Genomic DNA, 19178 nt, shown 5'->3' with positions numbered 1-19178 from the left:
GTCATTCTGTCATTCTGTCATTGGGCAGCATTTGCTGTGTATGCTAATAGCTACACTAACAACTAATTTAGGATAATCAGTCAAGCCGGTAAAGTGGCTCATTTATGCTCAATAGAAGTGACATCCATTCATACACACATCTGTTCTCCATTTGCCCTCGAGAAGGTGGTAGTGGAATATGTTCAAGCCCTGCACTGTTATTGAATTATTTCTAAGCTTGGGGAGCCTATAATTCCCAGTTGCTTTCTCCATTGCAATACCGTGGCCAATCAGTAGACTTGACAACCGGTCAATACCCATTCCTCCTGTTGTATGGATTGTTGTGATCGTTTTAAATTTGGTATTCTTACGTTTGATCTGATGAGTGCAAGACAAAAGCTTTGGCGACATGTTTCTTTTTTGGGAAATATTTTAAAATTTATTTGTGGGGCATTGGTGTCGCTGGCTGGCCAACATTTATTGCCCATCCCTAGTTGCCCTTGAAGGTGGTGGTGAGCTGCTGCCTTGAATTCAGTCCATGTACTGTGGGTTGACCCACGATGGAATTGGGGAGGGAATTCCAGGATTTTGACCCAGAGACTGCGAAGGAACAGCAATATGTTTCCAAGTCAGGATGATGAGTGATTTGGAGGCGAACTTGCATAGAACATAGAACATAGAACATTACAGCGCAGAACAGGCCCTTCGGCCCACGATGTTGCACCGACCAGTTAAAAAAAAAAAACTGTGACCCTCCAACCTAAACCAATTTCTTTTCGTCCATGAACCTATCTACGGATCTCTTAAACGCCCCCAAACTAGGCGCATTTACTACTGATGCTGGCAGGGCATTCCAATCCCTCACCACCCTCTGGGTAAAGAACCTACCCCTGACATCGGTTCTATAACTACCCCCCCTCAATTTAAAGCCATGCCCCCTCGTGCTGGATTTCTCCATCAGAGGAAAAAGGCTATCACTATCCACCCTATCTAAACCTCTAATCATCTTATATGTTTCAATAAGATCCCCTCTTAGCCGCCGCCTTTCCAGCGAAAACAATCCCAAATCCCTCAGCCTCTCCTCATAGGATCTCCCCACCATACCAGGCAACATCCTGGTAAACCTCCTCTGCACCCTCTCCAAAGCCTCCACATCCTTCCTGTAATGTGGGGACCAGAACTGCACACAGTACTCCAAGTGCGGCCGCACCAGAGTTGTGTACAGTTGCAACATAACGCTACGACTCCTAAATTCAATCCCCCTACCAATAAACGCCAAGACACCATATGCCTTCTTAACAACCTTATCTACTTGATTCCCAACTTTCAGGGATCTATGCACACATACACCTAGATCCCTCTGCTCCTCCACACTATTCAAAGTCCTCCCGTTAGCCCTATACTCAACACATCTGTTATTCCTACCAAAGTGAATTACCTCACACTTCTCCGCATTAAACTCCATCCGCCACCTCTCGGCCCAACTTTGCAACCTGTCTAAGTCTTCCTGCAAACTACGACACCCTTCCTCACTGTCTACCACACCACCGACTTTGGTGTCATCAGCAAATTTGCTAATCCACCCAACTATACCCTCATCCAGATCATTAATAAATATTACAAACAGCAGTGGCCCCAAAACAGATCCCTGAGGTACACCACTTGTAACCGCACTCCATGATGAATATTTACTATCAACCACCACCCTCTGTTTCCTATCCGCTAGCCAATTCCTGATCCAATTTCCTAGATCACCCCCAATCCCATACATCTGCATTTTCTGCAGAAGCCTACCATGGTGAACCTTATCAAACGCCTTACTAAAATCCATATATACCACGTCCACTGCCCTGCCCCCATCCACCTCCTTGGTCACTTTCTCAAAAAACTCAATAAGGTTAGTAAGGCACGACCTACCTGCCACAAAACCATGCTGACTATCACCTATCAATTCATTACTCTCCAAATAACTATAAATCCTATCCCTTATAATTTTTTCCAACATCTTGCCGACAACAGAAGTGAGACTCACCGGTCTATAATTCCCGGGGAAGTCTCTGTTCCCCTTCTTAAACAATGGGACAACATTCGCTAACCTCCAATCTTCTGGTACTATACCAGAGGCCAACGACGACCTGAAGATCAGAGCCAGAGGCTCTGCAATCACTTCTCTTGCCTCCCAGAGAATCCTTGGATAAATCCCATCCGGACCAGGGGATTTATCTATTTTCAGACCCCCCAGAATATCCTGCACATCCTCCTTATCAACTGTAATACTGTCTATTCTACTCCCTTGCAACCCAGTGTCCTCCTCAGCTATATTCATGTCCCCTTGCGTGAACACCGAAGAGAAATATTGGTTCAATGCTTCACCAATCTCCTCCGGTTCCACACATAACTTCCCTCTGCCATCTATAACTGGCCCTAAACTTGCCCTAACCAACCTTCTGTTCTTGACATACCTATAGAACGCCTTAGGATTCTCTTTAACCCTATCCGCCAAAGTCTTCTCATGTCCCCTTTTAGCCCTTCTAAGCTCGCTCTTCAACTCCCTCTTAGCCAATCTAAAGCTTTCTAGTGCACTACCCGAGTGCTCACGTCTCATCCGAACATAAGCCTCCTTTTTCTTTTTAACCAACAAAGAAACTTTTTTGGTGCACCACGGTTCCCTAGCCCTACCAATTCCTCCTTGCCTGACAGGGACATACCTATCACAGACTCGCAGTAGCTGCTCCTTGAAAAAACTCCACATGTCGGACGTTCCCAGTCCCTGTAATCTCCTAGTCCAACCTATGTTTCCTAATTCTCTCCTAATAGCCTCATAATTACCCTTCCCCCAGCTAAAACCACTGGCCCGAGGTTCATGCCTATCCCTTTCCATCACTAAGGTGAACGTAACCGAATTGTGGTCACTATCACCAAAATGCACACCAACTTCCAAGTCTAGCACCTGGTCTGGCTCATTTCCCAGCACCAGATCCAATATAGCCTCACCTCTAGTTGGCCTGTCTACATACTGAGTCAAAAAACCTTCCTGCACGCTTTGAACAAAAACTGACCCCTCTAACGAGCTAGAGCTATAACAATTCCAGTCAATATTAGTCAAGTTAAAATCCCCCATAACAATTGCCCTATTACTTTCACTCCTAACCAGAATTGACTCCGCAATCCTTTCCTCAACCTCTCTAGAACTTTTAGGAGGTCTATAAAAGACTCCCAACAGGGTGACCTCTCCTCTCCTATTTCTAATCTCCGCCCATACTACCTCAACAGATAAGTCCTCATCAAACCTCCTCTCTGACACTGTGATACAATCTCTGACCAATAATGCTACCCCTCCCCCTCTTCTACCTCCTTCCCTACTTCGACTAAAACATTTGAACCCCGGGACCTGCAGCATCCATTCCTGCCCCTGCTCTATCCATGTCTCTGAAATAGCCACAACATCGAAGTCCCAGGTACTGATCCACGCTGCAAGTTCACCCACTTTATTGCGAATACTCCTGGCATTGAAGTATACACATTTCAAACCCTGCTCCACCCCACCTCTGCAATGCCGTGCATTGCAGTCCCCATCCATGCATCCCTCACTTTCAGCCCCACTACTCAGGATCCCTCCCCCCCCCCGAATCAGTTTAAACCTCCCTGCATGGCCTTAGCAAATTTACCCCCCAGGATATTGGTCCCCTTCTGATTAAGGTGTAGACCATCCTTCTCATAGAGGTCACACCTTCCCCAGTACGAGCCCCAATTGCTTAAGTACCTGAACCCCTCCCTCCTGCACCATCCCCTCAGCCATGAATTCAAACCTTCCCTCTCCCTATTCCTCTCTAAACTATCCCGTGGTACAGGCAAGAGTCCAGAGATAACCACTCTGTCAGTCTTGGCCTTTAGTTTCCACCCCAACTCCATAAATCCCTGCCTAATATCCCCTTCCCCTATCCTCCCTATGTCGTGTGTCCCCACATGTACAATAACTTGTGGTTTATCTCCCTCCCCCCTAAGAGTCCTGAATACCCTGTCAGACACATCCCGGACCCCAGCCCCTGGTAGGCAACACACCAACCCTGAGTCCCTACCTTTAGTTCCGACCCTCCTATCTGTCCCCTTAATTGTGGAGTCCCCAATCACAAGGCCCAGTCTTTTACAGCCCCTAACCACCTGAGCTTTCTCACTCGGCTCACCCCCAGAGATCTGCTCTCTATGCTCAGTTGATTCCTCCTCAACTGTAGCCTCCAGCACCGAAAACCTATTATGGAGGGGAACCGCCCCAGGGGATTGTCTTCCCGATTGCTTCTTACCCCTCCTCCTGGCATTGACCCAAGCCTCATTTCTAGGAGTTACTATTTCTCTATAACTCCTATCAACTTCCACCTCCGCCTCCCGAATTATGCGGAGTTCCTCTACCTCCCCCTCCAGCTCCTTTACACGCTCCTCCAGAAGCTGCAATCTAATGCACTTCTTACAACTAAAATCTCCTGAAACACTACTGGATTTCCTCACCACATACATCCCACAGGAGATGCAGCATACTGCCTGAACTGCCATCCCTGAAGCCATTACCAGCAAGAAAAAAAGAAAACAAAAAACTTCCCCACACTTATAATTAGGTTAGAGGAGGATGGAAGGGTGGGATCCTCTACCAGTGTAGAGGATCGGGTATCTCCTCTGCACCAATTTATAGGGCTAGGGGCCCGAGAGAAAAAAAAAACTACTACTGAGGGGGAACCACCCAGGTAACTGACTTTTAAAGTTAAAATAAAAACCCTTCCCAGACTCCTTTGCTGCCCACTTCTAGTTTTCACTTTAAACTTGAAAAACTGCTGTTAAAGTAAAGGCCAAAAAAATACACACACTAGCTGACTAATTAAATAAATAAACAATTCAATTAATCCAATTAATCTCTTACCAGCACTGCTGCTTTTCAATCACCCCTCTCAGCTTGCTCCAGTGGATCAAGGTGATGGTGTTCCCATGTATCTGTTGCCCTTGTCCTTCTCGATGGAAGTGGTCGTGGCTTCGGAAGGTGCTGTCTAAGGATCTTTGGTAAATTGCTCGAATGCATCTTGTAGATAATACACATTGATGTTACTGAGTGTCAGTGGTAGATGGAGTGGATGTGGTGCCAATCAAGTGCGCTGCTTTGTCCTGGGTGGTGTCAAGTTTCTTGAGTGTCATTGGAGCTGTACCCTTCCAGGCAAGTGGGGAGTATTCCATCACACTCCTGACTTGTGCCTTGTAGATGGTGGACAGGTTTTGGGGAGTCAGGAGGTGAGTTACTCGCCGCAATATTCTTAGCCATTGTGTTTAAGTGGCAAGTCCAGTTGGGTTTATGGTCAAAGGTAAACCCAAGGATGTTGATAGTGGGGGATTCAGTGATGGTACCACCCATTGAATGTAAATGGGCGGTTATTAGAATGTCTCTTATTGGTGATGGCCATTGCCTGGCATTTGTGTGGCGCAAATGTTACTTACCAATTTGCAGATGACACTAAGCTGGGTGGCAGTGTGTGCTGTGAGGAGGATGTTGAGAGGCTGCAGGGTGACTTGGACAGGCTGGCTGAGTGGGCAAATACTTAGCAAATGCAATATAATGTGGATAAATGTGAGGTTATCTACTTTGGCAACAACAGGAAGGAAGATTATTATCTGAATGATAGTTTAGGAAAAGGGGAAGTGCAAAGTGACTTGGGTGTGGAACAGTCGCTGAAGGTTGACATACAGGTACAGCAGATGATGAGGAAAGCTAATGGCATGCTGGCCTTCATAGCAAGAGGATTTGAGTATAAGAGTAAGGATGTCTTACTCCAGTTATACAAGGCCTTGGTTCTGCCACACCTTGAGTATTTTGTGCAGTTTTGGTCACCTCTGAGGAAGGACATTCTTGCTATTGAGGGAGTCCAGCGTAGGTTCGCCAGACTGATTCCTGGAATGGCAGGACTGACGTATGAAGAGAGACTGGATCGACTGGGTTTTTGCTCACTGGAATTTGGAAGAATGAGAGGGGATCTCATAGAAACACACAAAATTCTGATGGGGCTGGACAGGCTAGATGCGGGGAAAAATGTTTGATGTTGGGGAAGTGCAGAACCAGGGGTCAGTGTAAGAATAAGGGGAAAGCCATTCAGGACTGAGATGAGAAAGAACTTCTTCACTGAGTGTTGTGAACTTGTGAAATTCTCTACCACAGAAAGCTATTGGGGCCAGTTTGTTAGATATGTTCAAGAGGGAGCTGGATGTGGCCCTTGTGGCTAAAGGGATCAAAGAGAGAGGAAGTGGGATCCTGAAAGTGCATGATGGGGCCATGATCATATTGAATAGAGGTGCAGGCTCGAAGGGCTGAATGGCCTTCTCTTACACCCATTATCTTTGTTTACCACTTATCAGCCCAAGCCTGGATATTGTCCAGATTTTGTTGCAAGTTCTGTACTACCAATGACTGTGTATGAATTTGAATTCCTCAGTTGCGTTAAGATTCCTGTAGGTAGTAGGCTAGGCTTGTTGTGCACTCTTGCTGAGTTCACAGCTTTTATCTTTCCAAGACTGTGCATTGTATTGGACATATCTTAGCAAGTAAGCTTGATGTTAAAACATTCTTCTGTTTTACATGAGTGAGTGGTGAACAGTAAGCTTCCATAAAAGATTTAGAAGCGTCAAATCCACTCTTGTTGCATATTATGACTTCCAGTAGTTCCTGTAATTCTGTTCTGCCTCGACCTAACCTTTCATTACAGATCCAATCGGAGCAGAACTAACCTCCAAAAAATAGTTGCCTGTTCATTTGGTGTGGAAATTACCAGTTGCTAAACTCAAAGTTCAGCAACTATGGGCCAAGTGCTGGCAAGTGGGATTAGGTGGGGAGGTCAGGGCCTTTCATTCATTGGCACAGACTTGATGGGCCGAAGGGACTCTTCTGCACTGTAGTATTCTGTGAGCTTATTATAAAACTCTCATTTGATGAAAATTATGATGCATGTTTACATTTTTCTTCACGGTATTTGCTTTTTTAAATGTGTGAATGCTCAATCAATGTTGTTGTTTAATTCCACAAATATGCCAGTAGAATATGTTCTATGAAGTTTTGAGACAAGCTGACTTCTAATTCTCTTTCTCCTTCATCTCGCAGAGTTTCTTTTGCAGGATACAATGTGACCAGGCCGGAAGGAGATTTGGGAAAATACAAGTCTATCCCCCATCATCATCGAGGGGAAGTACAATTTCTAGGCAGGTAAGTAGCCAATGTTGGAGATTTATTAGCAAATCTCCCTTAACCTTTGTCTCTCAATTCACCTCAGTAATTGATATCAAAGCTTGTGATATTTGGTCCTTCTGAAAAAACATTGCTTATACATGCATTTCTGTTTGAAACCAGGGAAGTGATTGGGGACTTGAGTGTTTAATAGTTTAATGGGTTAGCATACTGTCCCTTCTGGAATCTGGGTTTGAATCCATTCTAGAAGTTTATTTATTATTGTCACAAGTCGGCTTACATTAACACAGCAATGAAGTTACTGCAAAAATCCCCTAGTCGCCACACTCTGGTACCTGTTCGGGTACACTGAAGGAGAATTTAGCACGGCCAATGCACCTAACCAGCACGTCTTTTAGATTGTGGGAGGAAACCGGAGCACCTGGAGGAAACCCACGCAGACACGGGGAGGACATGCAGGCTCTGCACAGACAGTGACCCAAGCCGGGAATCGAACCCAGATCCCTGGTGCTGTGAGGCAGTAGTGCTAATCACTGTGCCACCGTGCCGCCCCTCATCCTAACTGAAACAAATTTCAGAAGACTTGAATAAAGATGCATCCTCTTGGAAATACTCAGGTCTGGCGATATTTGTGGGGAGAGAGAGAACAACGGGGTTAACATTTCAGTTCTGATGTATTTCCAGCGTTTTGTTTTTATTCAGCATTCACAGCGTATGTAGTGTTGGAGAGTCAACTAGGTTTCTAGTGATCATAAGGGCAAAACACACAGCTGCCAATAACTAACTAGTTCTTTGAAAGCTGCAAACTAAGCTGCTATGGAGCAAGAGAAAAGCAATGCAACAGTAGCTGGCCTTGAGCTTCCAGTCCATTGAGGCAGTACACAGTATATGGACAATGATGTTGAAGATTGTTTGTAAGCCAATTTGCCAGTGAAGAGGAGATTGCTGGAATGGTACAATGATGAGGGAATTCTATTTGAAATAGAGACTATACTGTACTCCAATAGCCTATCTCCCATGTAGACTGGACAAGTCAAATTTGTGGAGATCGTGTTGATGAATGCGGATGGTTTCCTAGGTCAATAGAATGTTGAGGGAGTGACCGGGGAACAGGTTATTTTTGATCAGTGAGAACGAGTTAATTAATAACCTTTGTAGTAAGAACGATTACAACCCGGATTTCCTCCAGATGCTCCAGTTTCCTCCCACAGTCTGACAGACCATAAAACCATAAGACGTAGGAGCAGAATTAGGCCACTCGGCCCATCTCTGCTCCGCCATTCAATCATGGCTGATATTTTTCTCATCCCCATTCTCCTGCCTTTTTTCCCATAACCCTTGACCCCCTTATTAATCAAGAACCTATCTATCTCTGTCTTAAAGACACTCGATGACTAAAGATGAGCTGGTTAGGTGCAGTGGCCATGCTAAAATCTCCCTCGGTGTACCCGAACAGGCGCCGGAGTGTGGCAACTCGGGGATTTTCACAGTAACTTCATTGCACTGTTAATGTAAGCCTACTTAGGACACTAAATAAACTTAAAACTTTAAAACTGTAGGATTTTATATTGAGTTTTTAAGTATTTAACTAGGGAGTCCTAAATTTGAACAAAACAATCTGCATGGTATGAGGGGTGATGATCCGAGTTGGCTAAGATAGATTGGGAAAATACATGAAAAGATATGATAGATAGATAGCAAAGGCAAGTATTTTTGAAGAATTAATTCATAATTTGGCTTGTAAGAAAGTACAACAATAATTCTGGGTGATTTTAATCTGCATACAGACTGGACCAATCAAATTGGCAAGGATAGCCTCAAGGGAGAGGTTGTAGAATGCATTAGAGATTCTTGAAACCAGGGAGCAGGATGGAATATTGTGTAATGAGATCAGATTAACTAATTTTGTTGCAAAAGATCCTCTCGGGAAGAGTGATCATTGCATGCTTGAATTTCAAATTCAGTTTGAGGGCAATCCGGAACTGAGGATACTCCGTCACTGAATGTATTCGGGACTGAAAATGATATATTTTGGGTTACCAAGGGATTTGAGAAATATTGAGATAATACAAGGCACTGGAGTTGAGATGGAAGGTCAGACATGACTTTATTAAACTGTGGAGCAGGCTCAAGGGGCTGAATATCCTACTCCTGCTCATGTTTCTTTTGTATTCGAGAAGGTAGTAGAACCGAGGATAAGGGAACATTTAAATAGAGATGCTCAAAATTGAGGGAGGTTTTGATATGGAAGCAAGGGAGAAACATTTTCAAGGAGGGCCAGTAATTTGAAGAAAAATGGAATAAAAGCCAGGGGAAAGATGAGTGAAGTATTGTAATCTAGAAGGCATGAATTAATAGGGTAGTGGAAACAGTAGTTAGTTCAAAAGGGAGTTGGATAAACACTTTGTTTTTAAAAAAGGGAAACATTTGCAAAGCTACAAGGAAAGAGTAGGGGTGTAGAATTAATTTGGTAGCTCTTTAAAGAGCTGGGCCAAGAATGATGCACCAAATGGCTCTTGCTGTGTTGTATGATTCCATGAGCTTTATCCTGATACTTGTTGGCTTACATTTGTTGACTTCACTACTCATTTAATTATTCCCTTGTTTCTTTCTCCCCACAGATATAAATTGTTGAGGTATTCTAAAGAACGTCAGCCCCTGGATGGGTTGAACAACTTGAAGTATACTCCAAATATAACTCTGCACTTTTTGTACAAAAATATAACCGTGAACCTCACACCAGAGTTGGCTCCTGTGATTGAAGATTAAAGAGGATGGGACCATCTTAAATTTGAACAGCTTCCCTGGAACATTATGGATTTCAGAGTATTTTGTTCTTGTGGCGGTTCAGTGAAGGGCTTTAAGGGTCTTGAGGAACCGCCAAATCACCTCAGCTGTGGATGATTTAATGACGGCATGAGTCCTGAAATTTGAACGGCTGATTGTATCTGCATGTGTGCGCACTAGCCTTTGCTAATGAATTCACCCTGCATTTTGAAAGACCACGTGGCGTGCTTCTGAAATCAGGAGGTTTACGGCAGGGCTGCGTTCACTATATAGTCCTTGCATTATTGTCTTAGCTTTCTTGTCATGATCAGCTGTTCCTGTACAAAGGTGTTAAAGCCAATAGAATTTCCATTTGTAGGTATTGCATAACATATTGTATTTTTAGCTAAAATGAAGGCTTGAAATAATGCTATGGATTTGTAAATATATTGTAAAATTGTGCACTTTGCCACTCTTTTTTTTATACTATTGAACTGATGCATTTATGTGATGTTCCTTTTAAAAAGGAGATGTGTATATATATATGTATGTATGTAACCTGGCATGGAAGAACAAAGTGTAAATAGTCTTTAAGACACATCATTTGCTTTCCATACTGAATAATGGAAAGAATCGCAATATATTGTCTGGTTGCTGTTAGCTAACACCGTACCTTGTTAAAATAGGAGTGTACACTGCCAAGTCACTTCACACCTTCTAGATATGATTTGGAAAATACTTCTTGAAACGAGTTTAACTCGGGATTATCTTCGACTGTGTAATATAGTGCTACCTGATTTGCGTAAACAGGGAAGAGAAGTTTAAAGCCAGCGGGGTGGGGAAAGAATTGATGGTAAACCACAAGCTAAACCAAAATCTCTCCTTGTAGGGTTTAGGGTACGCTGACTTAGTGTCTGAACAGCTACGCAAACCAATTAACTGTTGGCCTTGCAAAACCAAATTTCCTGCCTCTCTCTTCTGACTGGTTGACCATCCATTATTGGTTCCCCACAGATATCCTGCATGCACTGAGATTCAGCATTGATCAATTCGCCATATTTGCAATGTGAAGCCTTGTTTTCTATTATCTTTTCATAGAACAGAAAACAAGCTTTCTAAAATTAACATATTGCTAATAATTAGTTCAAAGAAAAGCATGCAGCGAGTTACTGGATAGAAAATTCCATTGGAGTGCTGTATATTATGCCAATTTTGATTGAAATAATGGCATGATTCTGTGCAAATAGCTTCCTTTCAGATAATGTCCCATCCCTTGGATTTTTAAGTTGGGATTTGTTGAATGGCTTCGGGTGCCTGTCTTTACTTTTGATTTAACCTGACGAGAATTGAGATGCCTGCTAGCCTCTACCAAGTGGGGGAAGGGCAACTGTATGCTCCATTTCGAAATCTTAAAATCTGTTCAAAATCTACTTGTTCATTGAAGAGTCTGAGAAATGTTTCCTTGACTCATTTGTGAATGACTGCAGCACCTCGTCAGTTGTGGATGAGCCTGGTATTGTTTGTTTTCATTTTTGTTTGGATAGGAAAGATTTCCTATGTAACTTGTCATTTAACGACACTTTTTACTATTTTTGATTTAGGGTTTATACTTTATCAGCTGTACTGGAGACCATACCAGCTGGGTTCAAAATGTTTAAGCAGTAACGGAATTAATTTGTATTAAGTTGGATTGAGCAAGTGTGAAAAGATGCTGGCACTTCAGAAGCGCTTTGCGGGGGGGGGGAACCCACAGATGCTTAATGGAAGCAAATTTCCTTAAGAGTAAGGCTGGATGATTTACCTCCAAAGCACTTATGGTAAGGGCATAGAACACTATAAAGCTGCTGTGACTGTATGGTTCATGATTTGCTTTGCCTGCCAATTCCAGACTTTTCAATTCTGCTTGTTCCCGATCACAACTAAATACTGGATTGAAAAGAAGCTTCAATTATCTGTAAAGCTGTACTTGTGCAAGCACCGAAGAATAGGAACTAAACTATTTTGACAGAAACATGCTAATAAATGAAGTTTCACTTGTAACAAAATCTTGCCAATGTTGCTGTAGGGGGTTGGGATTCATATCACTGTTCTGAATCAGTTTAGACCCATAAGTTTTTTTTTTAATAAAACATTTTTTTGAGTCACCGCCACCCCCTTTGACCCCATCATCGGCCTTCATTTCAGTTGCTGCCACACTTTCACAAATTGGTGTTACTGTGGACCTTGGTGACATTTAGAACTTGCAACGCACGAGATGATGAGGGCTGAATTTAGAACAAATGGGATATTACAGGATATAGGGCGGAATTTTCCTGTCCTGCCCACCACGGGAATCGTAGTGGGCTGGACCTCGGGTGGGGATTTTCCAGCTTTGGGGCGAGCGTGACTGCAAAATCCCACCCATAATGTTTGTTCGTCCTACTAAATATTAGCCTCGCACTTTCTCGCTTCTGTAAAATAAATCTGATGCCTTTGGAATCTTGTTAATTTGCAATGAGGCTCTTTGAACACTCCAGCTAGTGTTTTCACACACTTGCCGAGGCTTTGGCCTCAGAATTAAATACAGAATTCCAAAAATTTGTAAATCAATAAAATGCATTTTCTCAAATAGATCTCCCCCTTTCCAGTGATAATTCTTCTTTGTTTAGATTTTGTTTTGTACAACAGAGTTTTTCCGTGTGTAACAAGTTCCAAGTCTGGGGGTGGGGGTGGAGGAGGGAGTGAGGTAGGAATAGTCCTGGAACTTGTGAATTTCTCCACAGAGAATTGAAAAAGTAACTCACAGGATGACATTCCAGATTATGGTGTCGCTTTGCCAAGCAGGTTGGACAAAGATTCAGACAAAACATTCCACTGGTATGACGATACTTGAGGTATTTGAGGGTGAGGTTGTGGGGCGAATGTGTATAACTGCTTCACGACTGTGACTAGAAACACACAATTACCCGAGAAGAACTACAAACCTAAATAGAGTGGCACAGCGATTAGCACTGCTGCCTCATAACACCAGGGACCCGGGTTTGATTCCAGGCTTGGGTCACTGTGTGGAGTTTGCACATTCTCCCCGAGTCTGCATGGGTTTCCTCCGGGTGCTCCGGTTTCCTCCCACAGATGTGTGGGTTAGGTGGCTTGGCCATGCTAAAATTGGCCCTTAGAGTCAGGGGCATTAAGTAGGATACATGCATGGGGTTATGGGGCTAGGGCTTGGGTGGGATTGTGTTCGGTGCAAACCCGATGGGCCGAATGGCCTCCTTCTGCACTGTAGGTATTCTATGATTAAATCGAGACTGAAAATGAAATGTTGAGGAACTCCCTGTTAACCTGGAACCACAATATAATTTTACAGAAGTTGGTATAATTCTGAAACCACCAATCATTTGATAATCATTAAGCAATAGTTGTCAAATCCAGGCCGCCTACTCATTTGAACTGTTCCCCTATAGCTTCTAAATTACATTTATCTAGTCATGTATGTTGTTAATTCTCTGTAGGGCTGATTATTTTCTTATAAAGAAGAAAACATTCTAAAATCTAGTTGTGTTCATTTAAAATTTTGAGTTAAAAGGAAATGTCGTTATTCCTTTATTTTGTATTTTTCTTGAGATTTGCTAACAACATCTTACAATAACCCCATCAAACAGCAAGGTGGTGTACATTTTGGGCAGGATTTTCCAGCCCCTGACACCATTGTGGGCGGGGTGGGAAAACCTAGAGAGCTGTTGACTTTTAAAGCTTCTCTGAATTTTCCTGAGCTGCCTATGATAATGCCAGCTAGCGTCAGGGGCAGAAAATCCCACCCTGGCCTTTTTTGTGAATCTTAGATCCTTTTGTTCAGGATTAACTGAGAAGATTGTGCACTTTAAAGTTTATCTATACATACACATGTTTATTATATACATAATATATATCTATTTATAATATATTAAACGTATATGTATTGGATCTTAAATTGGAAGGGAAGAAACTGCTTTGGCAGTTGGTGAAAACAGGTATTTGTGGCAGCAATAATGTTTTTAGCTCAAATTCCAATGATAATTTGCTGAGTTGCCAATCATATAACCCATTGATGTAGGGCGCTGTCCAATTACATGATTTGTACACCTTCAAAATACAGTATGAAGTCCGTTCATAGGCAAAAGTAATTTATTGTAGCATGCTGCGGAAGGAACTAAAAGGCATGCTAAACTACAACACAACTGTGACGAATTATTTCTAAAGGATCTGTCTTGTGGTGTGTTTGTGATAATATTTGTATATTTTGTATCATTCTTTTATGAAAATAAACAATACCAGCACTCGAAAGCTCTGGTAATTTTTTCCCACATATCTCTACACCATTTATGGAGTACATTAACACAGTATAAGTAATCCAGAGGACTGATTCACAAGCCGGAGTACAGACGCCAACTCAGCTACTGGGATTTATGGAGGGGATTCCAGAGTTTGGGTCCAGGGTACATCTGCTAATGGTGGTGCAATGTCAATTGGGAATGTGCAAGAGGCCATAACTAGACAAAGCCCTTTCTGTGGCATTGCAAGGATTGATATGGATGAATAAAGAGCTTATAATGAACACACCTTTTTTGATTTGATTTATTATTGTCACATGTATTAACATAGTGAAAAGTATTGTTTCTTGCGCGCTATACGAGAGAGTGCAGAATAATGTTAGTCATAGCTAGGGTGTAAAGGAAGATCAACTTAATGCGAGGTAGGTCCATTCAAAAGTCTGACAACAGCAGGGAAGAAGCTGTTCTTGAGTTAGTTGGTATGTGACCTCAATCTTTTGTATCTTTTTCCTGACTGAAGAAGGTGGAAGAGAGAATGTCCGGGATGGGTGAGGTCCTAACCTTAATGGATGGGAGGTTAGTTTATCTGATGAATTGGACTACATTCATGACCTTTCTTGTGGTCTTGGGCAGAGCAGGAACCATGCCAAGCTGCGATACAACCAGAAAAAATGCTTTCTATGGTGCATCTGTAGAAGTTGGTGACATGCCAAATTTCCTTAGTCTCCTGAGAAGGTAGAGGCATTAGTGGGCTTTCAAATCCCTCATGGTCTTGTTCCACTGGCCTCCAATCTCTTGCAGCACCGTAACACTCCCAAATAGGGGTAGGATAGGGGTGCACAAGGAGACACAAGACTTTTCCTGACTGAAACATAGGCATTTAAGAACATAAGAAATAGGAGCAGGAGTAGGCTATCTAGCCCCTCGAGCCTGCCCTGCCATTCAGTAAGATCATGGCTGATCTGAAACGAATCAGTTCCACTTACCCGCCTGCTCCCCATAACCCTTAATTCCCCTACCGATCAGAAATCCATCTATCTGTGACTTGAACATATTCAACGAGGTAGCCTCCACCACTTCAGTGGGCAGAGAATTCCAGAGATTCACCACCCTCTGAGAGAAGACGTTCCTCCTCAACTCTGTCCTAAACTGACCCCCCTTTATTTTGAGGCTGTGCCCTCTAGTTCTGGTTTCCTTTCTAAGTGGAAAGAATCTCTCTACTTCTACCCTATCCAGCCCCTTCATTATCTTATATGTCTATAAGATCACCCCTCAGCCTTCTAAACTCCAACGAGTACAAACCTAATCTGCTCAATCTCTCCTCATAATCTACACCCCTCATCTCTGGTATCAACCTGGTGAACCTTCTCTGCACTCCCTCCAAGGCCAATATAGCCTTTCGCAAGTAAGGGGACCAAAACTGCACACAGTATTCCAGCTGTGGCCTCACCAATGCCCTGTACAGATGCAGCAAGACTTCTCTACTTTTATATTCTATCCCCCTCGCGATAAATGCCAACATCCCATTTGCCGCCTTGATCACCTGTTGTACTTGCAGACTGAGTTTTTGTGACTCATGCACAAGGACCCCCAGGTCCCTTTGCACAGTAGCATGTTGTAATTTCTTTCCATTTAAATAATCTAATTTGCTATTATTTCTTCCAAAGTGAATAACCTCGCATTTGCCGACGTTATACTCCATCTGCCAGATCCTCGCCCACTCACTCAGCCTATTCAAATCTCTCTGCAGACCTTCCACTTCCTCCACGCAATTCACTTTCCCACTTATCTTCGTGTCGTCAGCAAACTTTGTTACCCTACACTCAGTCCCCTCCTCCAGATCATCTATGTAAATAGTAAACAGTTGAGGCCCCAGTACCGATCCCTGCGGCACGCCACTAGTCACCATCTGCCAACCAGAAAAGCACCCATTTATTCCAACGCTCTGCTTCCTGTTGGATAGCCAATCCCCAATCCACGCTAACACCCTACCCCCAACTCCGTGTGCCCCAATCTTTTGCAGCAACCTTTTGTGAGGCACCTTATCGAATGCCTTTTGGAAATCCAAAAACACCACATCTACCGGTTCCCCTCCGTCAACCGCACTAGTCACATCTTCATAAAAATCCAGTAAGTTCGTCAAACACGACTTTCCCCTCATGAATCCATGCTGCGTCTGCTTGATTGAACCATTCTTATCCAGATGGCTCGCTATTTCTTCTTTAATGATGGATTCCAGCATTTTCCCAACTACAGACGTTAAGATAACCGGCCTGTAGTTACCCGCCTTTTGTCTACTTTTTTTAAACAGCGGCATAACAGTAGCCATTTTCCAATCAGCTGGCACTACCCCAGAGTCCAGTGAATTTTGATAAATAACCACTAACGCATCCGCTATTACCTCTGACATTTCTTTCAGTATTCTGGGATGCATTCCATCCGGGCCCGGGGACTTGTCCACCTTCAGTCCCGTTAGTCTACCAAGCACTGCCTCTCTGGTAACAATAATTGTATTGAGTACCTCTCCTCCTACCAACACTCGATCGTTAATATTCGGTAAACTATTTATGTCTTCCACCGTGAAGACCAACACAAAAAACCTATTTAAAGTCTCAGCCATTTCCTCGTTTTCCACTATTAAATCCCCCCTCGCGTCCTCCAAGGGTCCAACATTCACTCTAGCCACTCTATTCCTTTTTATATATTTGTAAAAACTTTCACTATTTTTTATGTTTAGAGCTAGTTTAGTTTCATCATCTATCTTTCCTTTATCGCTTTTAGTCATTCTTTGTTGTTTTTTAAAGCTTTCCCAATCTTCTAAGTCTACACTATTTTTGGCCACTCTGTACGCATCAGTTTTTAATTTAATACTCTCCTTTATTTCCTTCGTTATCCACGGCTGGCTATCCCTTTTCTTACAGTCCTTCTTTATCACTGGAATATATTGTTGCTGAGTACTGAAAAAGATCTCCTTAAAAATCCTCCATTGCTGTCCTACCTACCAGTCTGCTCTCCCAGTCCACCCTAGCCAATTCAGCCCTCATCCTATCGTACACCCCTCTGTTCAAGCAGAGGACATTGGTTTGGGACTCTACTTTCGCCCCCTCCATCTGCATCAGAAATTCGACCATATTGTGATCACTCGACCCAAGAGGGTCCTTCACAAGAAGATCCTTAATTCTACCTGTTTCATCACACATTACCAGATCTAAGATAACTCGTTCCCTCATAGGTTCTGTAACATACTGTTCAAGGAAACTATCCCGACAGCATTCTAAGAACTCTTCCTCCATCCCACCACGTCCAACTTGAGTCAGCCAATCAATGTGCAGGTTAAAATCCCCCATGATTATTGCCGTTCTGTTTTTGCACGCATCCATTATTTGTTTGTTTATAGCCCTCCCCACCTCAACATTATTATTTGGGGGCCTATAGACCACGCCTACTAGTGTCTTTCTCCCCTTACTATTCTTTATCTCCACCCATAATGATTCCACGTTTTGCTCTTTCGAGCCTATGTCGTTCCTCACTACTACCCTGATATCCTTTATTAACAGAGCTACCCCACCACCTTTTCCATCCTGTCTATCCTTTCTAAATGCCTGATACCCCTGGATATTCATTTCCCAGTCCTGGTCACCCTGTAACCACGTTTCTGTAATGGCCACTCGATCATAATTTGTGCTGATTTGTGCCATCAACTCATTTACTTTGTTCCGAATGCTTCGTGCATTCAGGCAAAGTGTCCTTATTCCAGCTTTTATCTGGACCCTAATTGTTGAAATGTTATTAACCTCCTCCCTCTTACACTGTCTATAACCCTTCTCTGTTTGCGAGCTAACTTCCTCGCTCCCAGTCACCTCGTCTCGATCCCCTCCCCCCCAACCTATCTAGTTTAAATTTATTTTATTTGTTCAAAGGATGTGGGCTTTGCTGGTTAGGTCCGCATTTATTGCCCATCTGTAATTGTCCTTGAGAAGGTGATGCTGAGCCGCTGCCGTCCCTGTGACGTAGGTACAGCCATCGTGCAGTTAGGGAGGGAGTGCCAGGATTTTGACCCAGTGATAATGAAGGAACAGTGATATATTTCCAAGTCAGGATGATGTGTGGTTTGGATGGGAACGTGCAGATGGTGGTGTTCTCATGTGTCTGGTGTACTTGTCTTTCTAGATGGCAGTGGTCTTGGGTTTGGAAGGTGCTGCTTAAGGAGCCTTGGCGAGTTTCTGCAGTGCATCTTGGAGATGGTGTGCACGGCTGTTGCTGGGTCTAAGTGGTGGAGGGAATGAATGAACGTTGTGGATTTGGTGTCTATCAGGTATGCTGCTTTGTTCTGGATGGTGTTGCTGTAGATGGTGGATAGGATTTTGGGGAGTCAGAGGCCGGAATTCTCCCAAATAAATTCGAAGTGTCGAATTTGCTTGAAAGCTGGAGTAATTCACTCTGTTTTTTTCAGTGGGAGTTGAGAGAAGAATCTCCCACACGCTGTGCACTGCAGAGGCCCCCAGTGTGAGTATCATTTAACTTCAGGGGGCGTGGCCCAGAGAGGCTGAAATCAGCGTGCTGAGCGGGCCACTGCGTACGTGCCAATCTGTCAGTGCCGAGAGTGGCGCACGCGCAGTGGCCCCGCACTAATGGCCTCCCGATCGCTGGCCAGCTTCGCGACCCCTGCAACGCCAGCCCCCTGACCACACCGCACCCCCCCCCCCCCCCCCCCCCCCCGCCCCCCGCCCCAAAACCTCATGGCACAATCACTGGCTCCTGCTACTGACATTTACCCCTTCACCCTGCCCACCCCATTCACTGGCCTCTCTCCTCCCCCACCAGTCGCTGTGCAGAGTGGCAGCAGGACCCCCCCACCTCCACCGATCGCCCTCACCAGGCCATGCACCCCTATATGCTCCACTCCTTGGCACTGCCCTGTGCCTCATGGGCAG

The 19178-nt window shown here is 43.8% G+C and overlaps 1 protein-coding gene across 4 annotated transcripts in view; it reads left to right on the top strand.

The window, feature by feature from the left end:
* The window catches only part of b4galt6 (UDP-Gal:betaGlcNAc beta 1,4- galactosyltransferase, polypeptide 6), an 81133-nt gene extending 68572 nt beyond the window's left edge, over positions 1-12561 (top strand). For 3 of the 4 annotated variants that reach the window (XM_078215626.1, XM_078215629.1, XM_078215627.1), the window contains exons 8-9: positions 7106-7207; positions 9811-12561. In XM_078215626.1, coding sequence (XP_078071752.1) covers positions 7106-7207; positions 9811-9958 — 250 coding nt within the window. In that variant the 3' untranslated portion in view covers positions 9959-12561. The remainder of the gene's footprint in view (positions 1-7105; positions 7208-9810) is intronic. The other variant, XR_013498285.1, reaches the window with a different exon arrangement.
* The last annotated feature ends 6617 nt before the right edge of the window (positions 12562-19178 follow it).

This window comes from Mustelus asterias, chromosome 7 (assembly GCF_964213995.1).
Source record: "Mustelus asterias chromosome 7, sMusAst1.hap1.1, whole genome shotgun sequence".
Lineage (NCBI taxonomy): Eukaryota > Metazoa > Chordata > Chondrichthyes > Carcharhiniformes > Triakidae > Mustelus > Mustelus asterias.
Note: the sequence above shows the minus strand (reverse complement) of the source record. Positions and strands in the feature narration are given on the sequence as shown.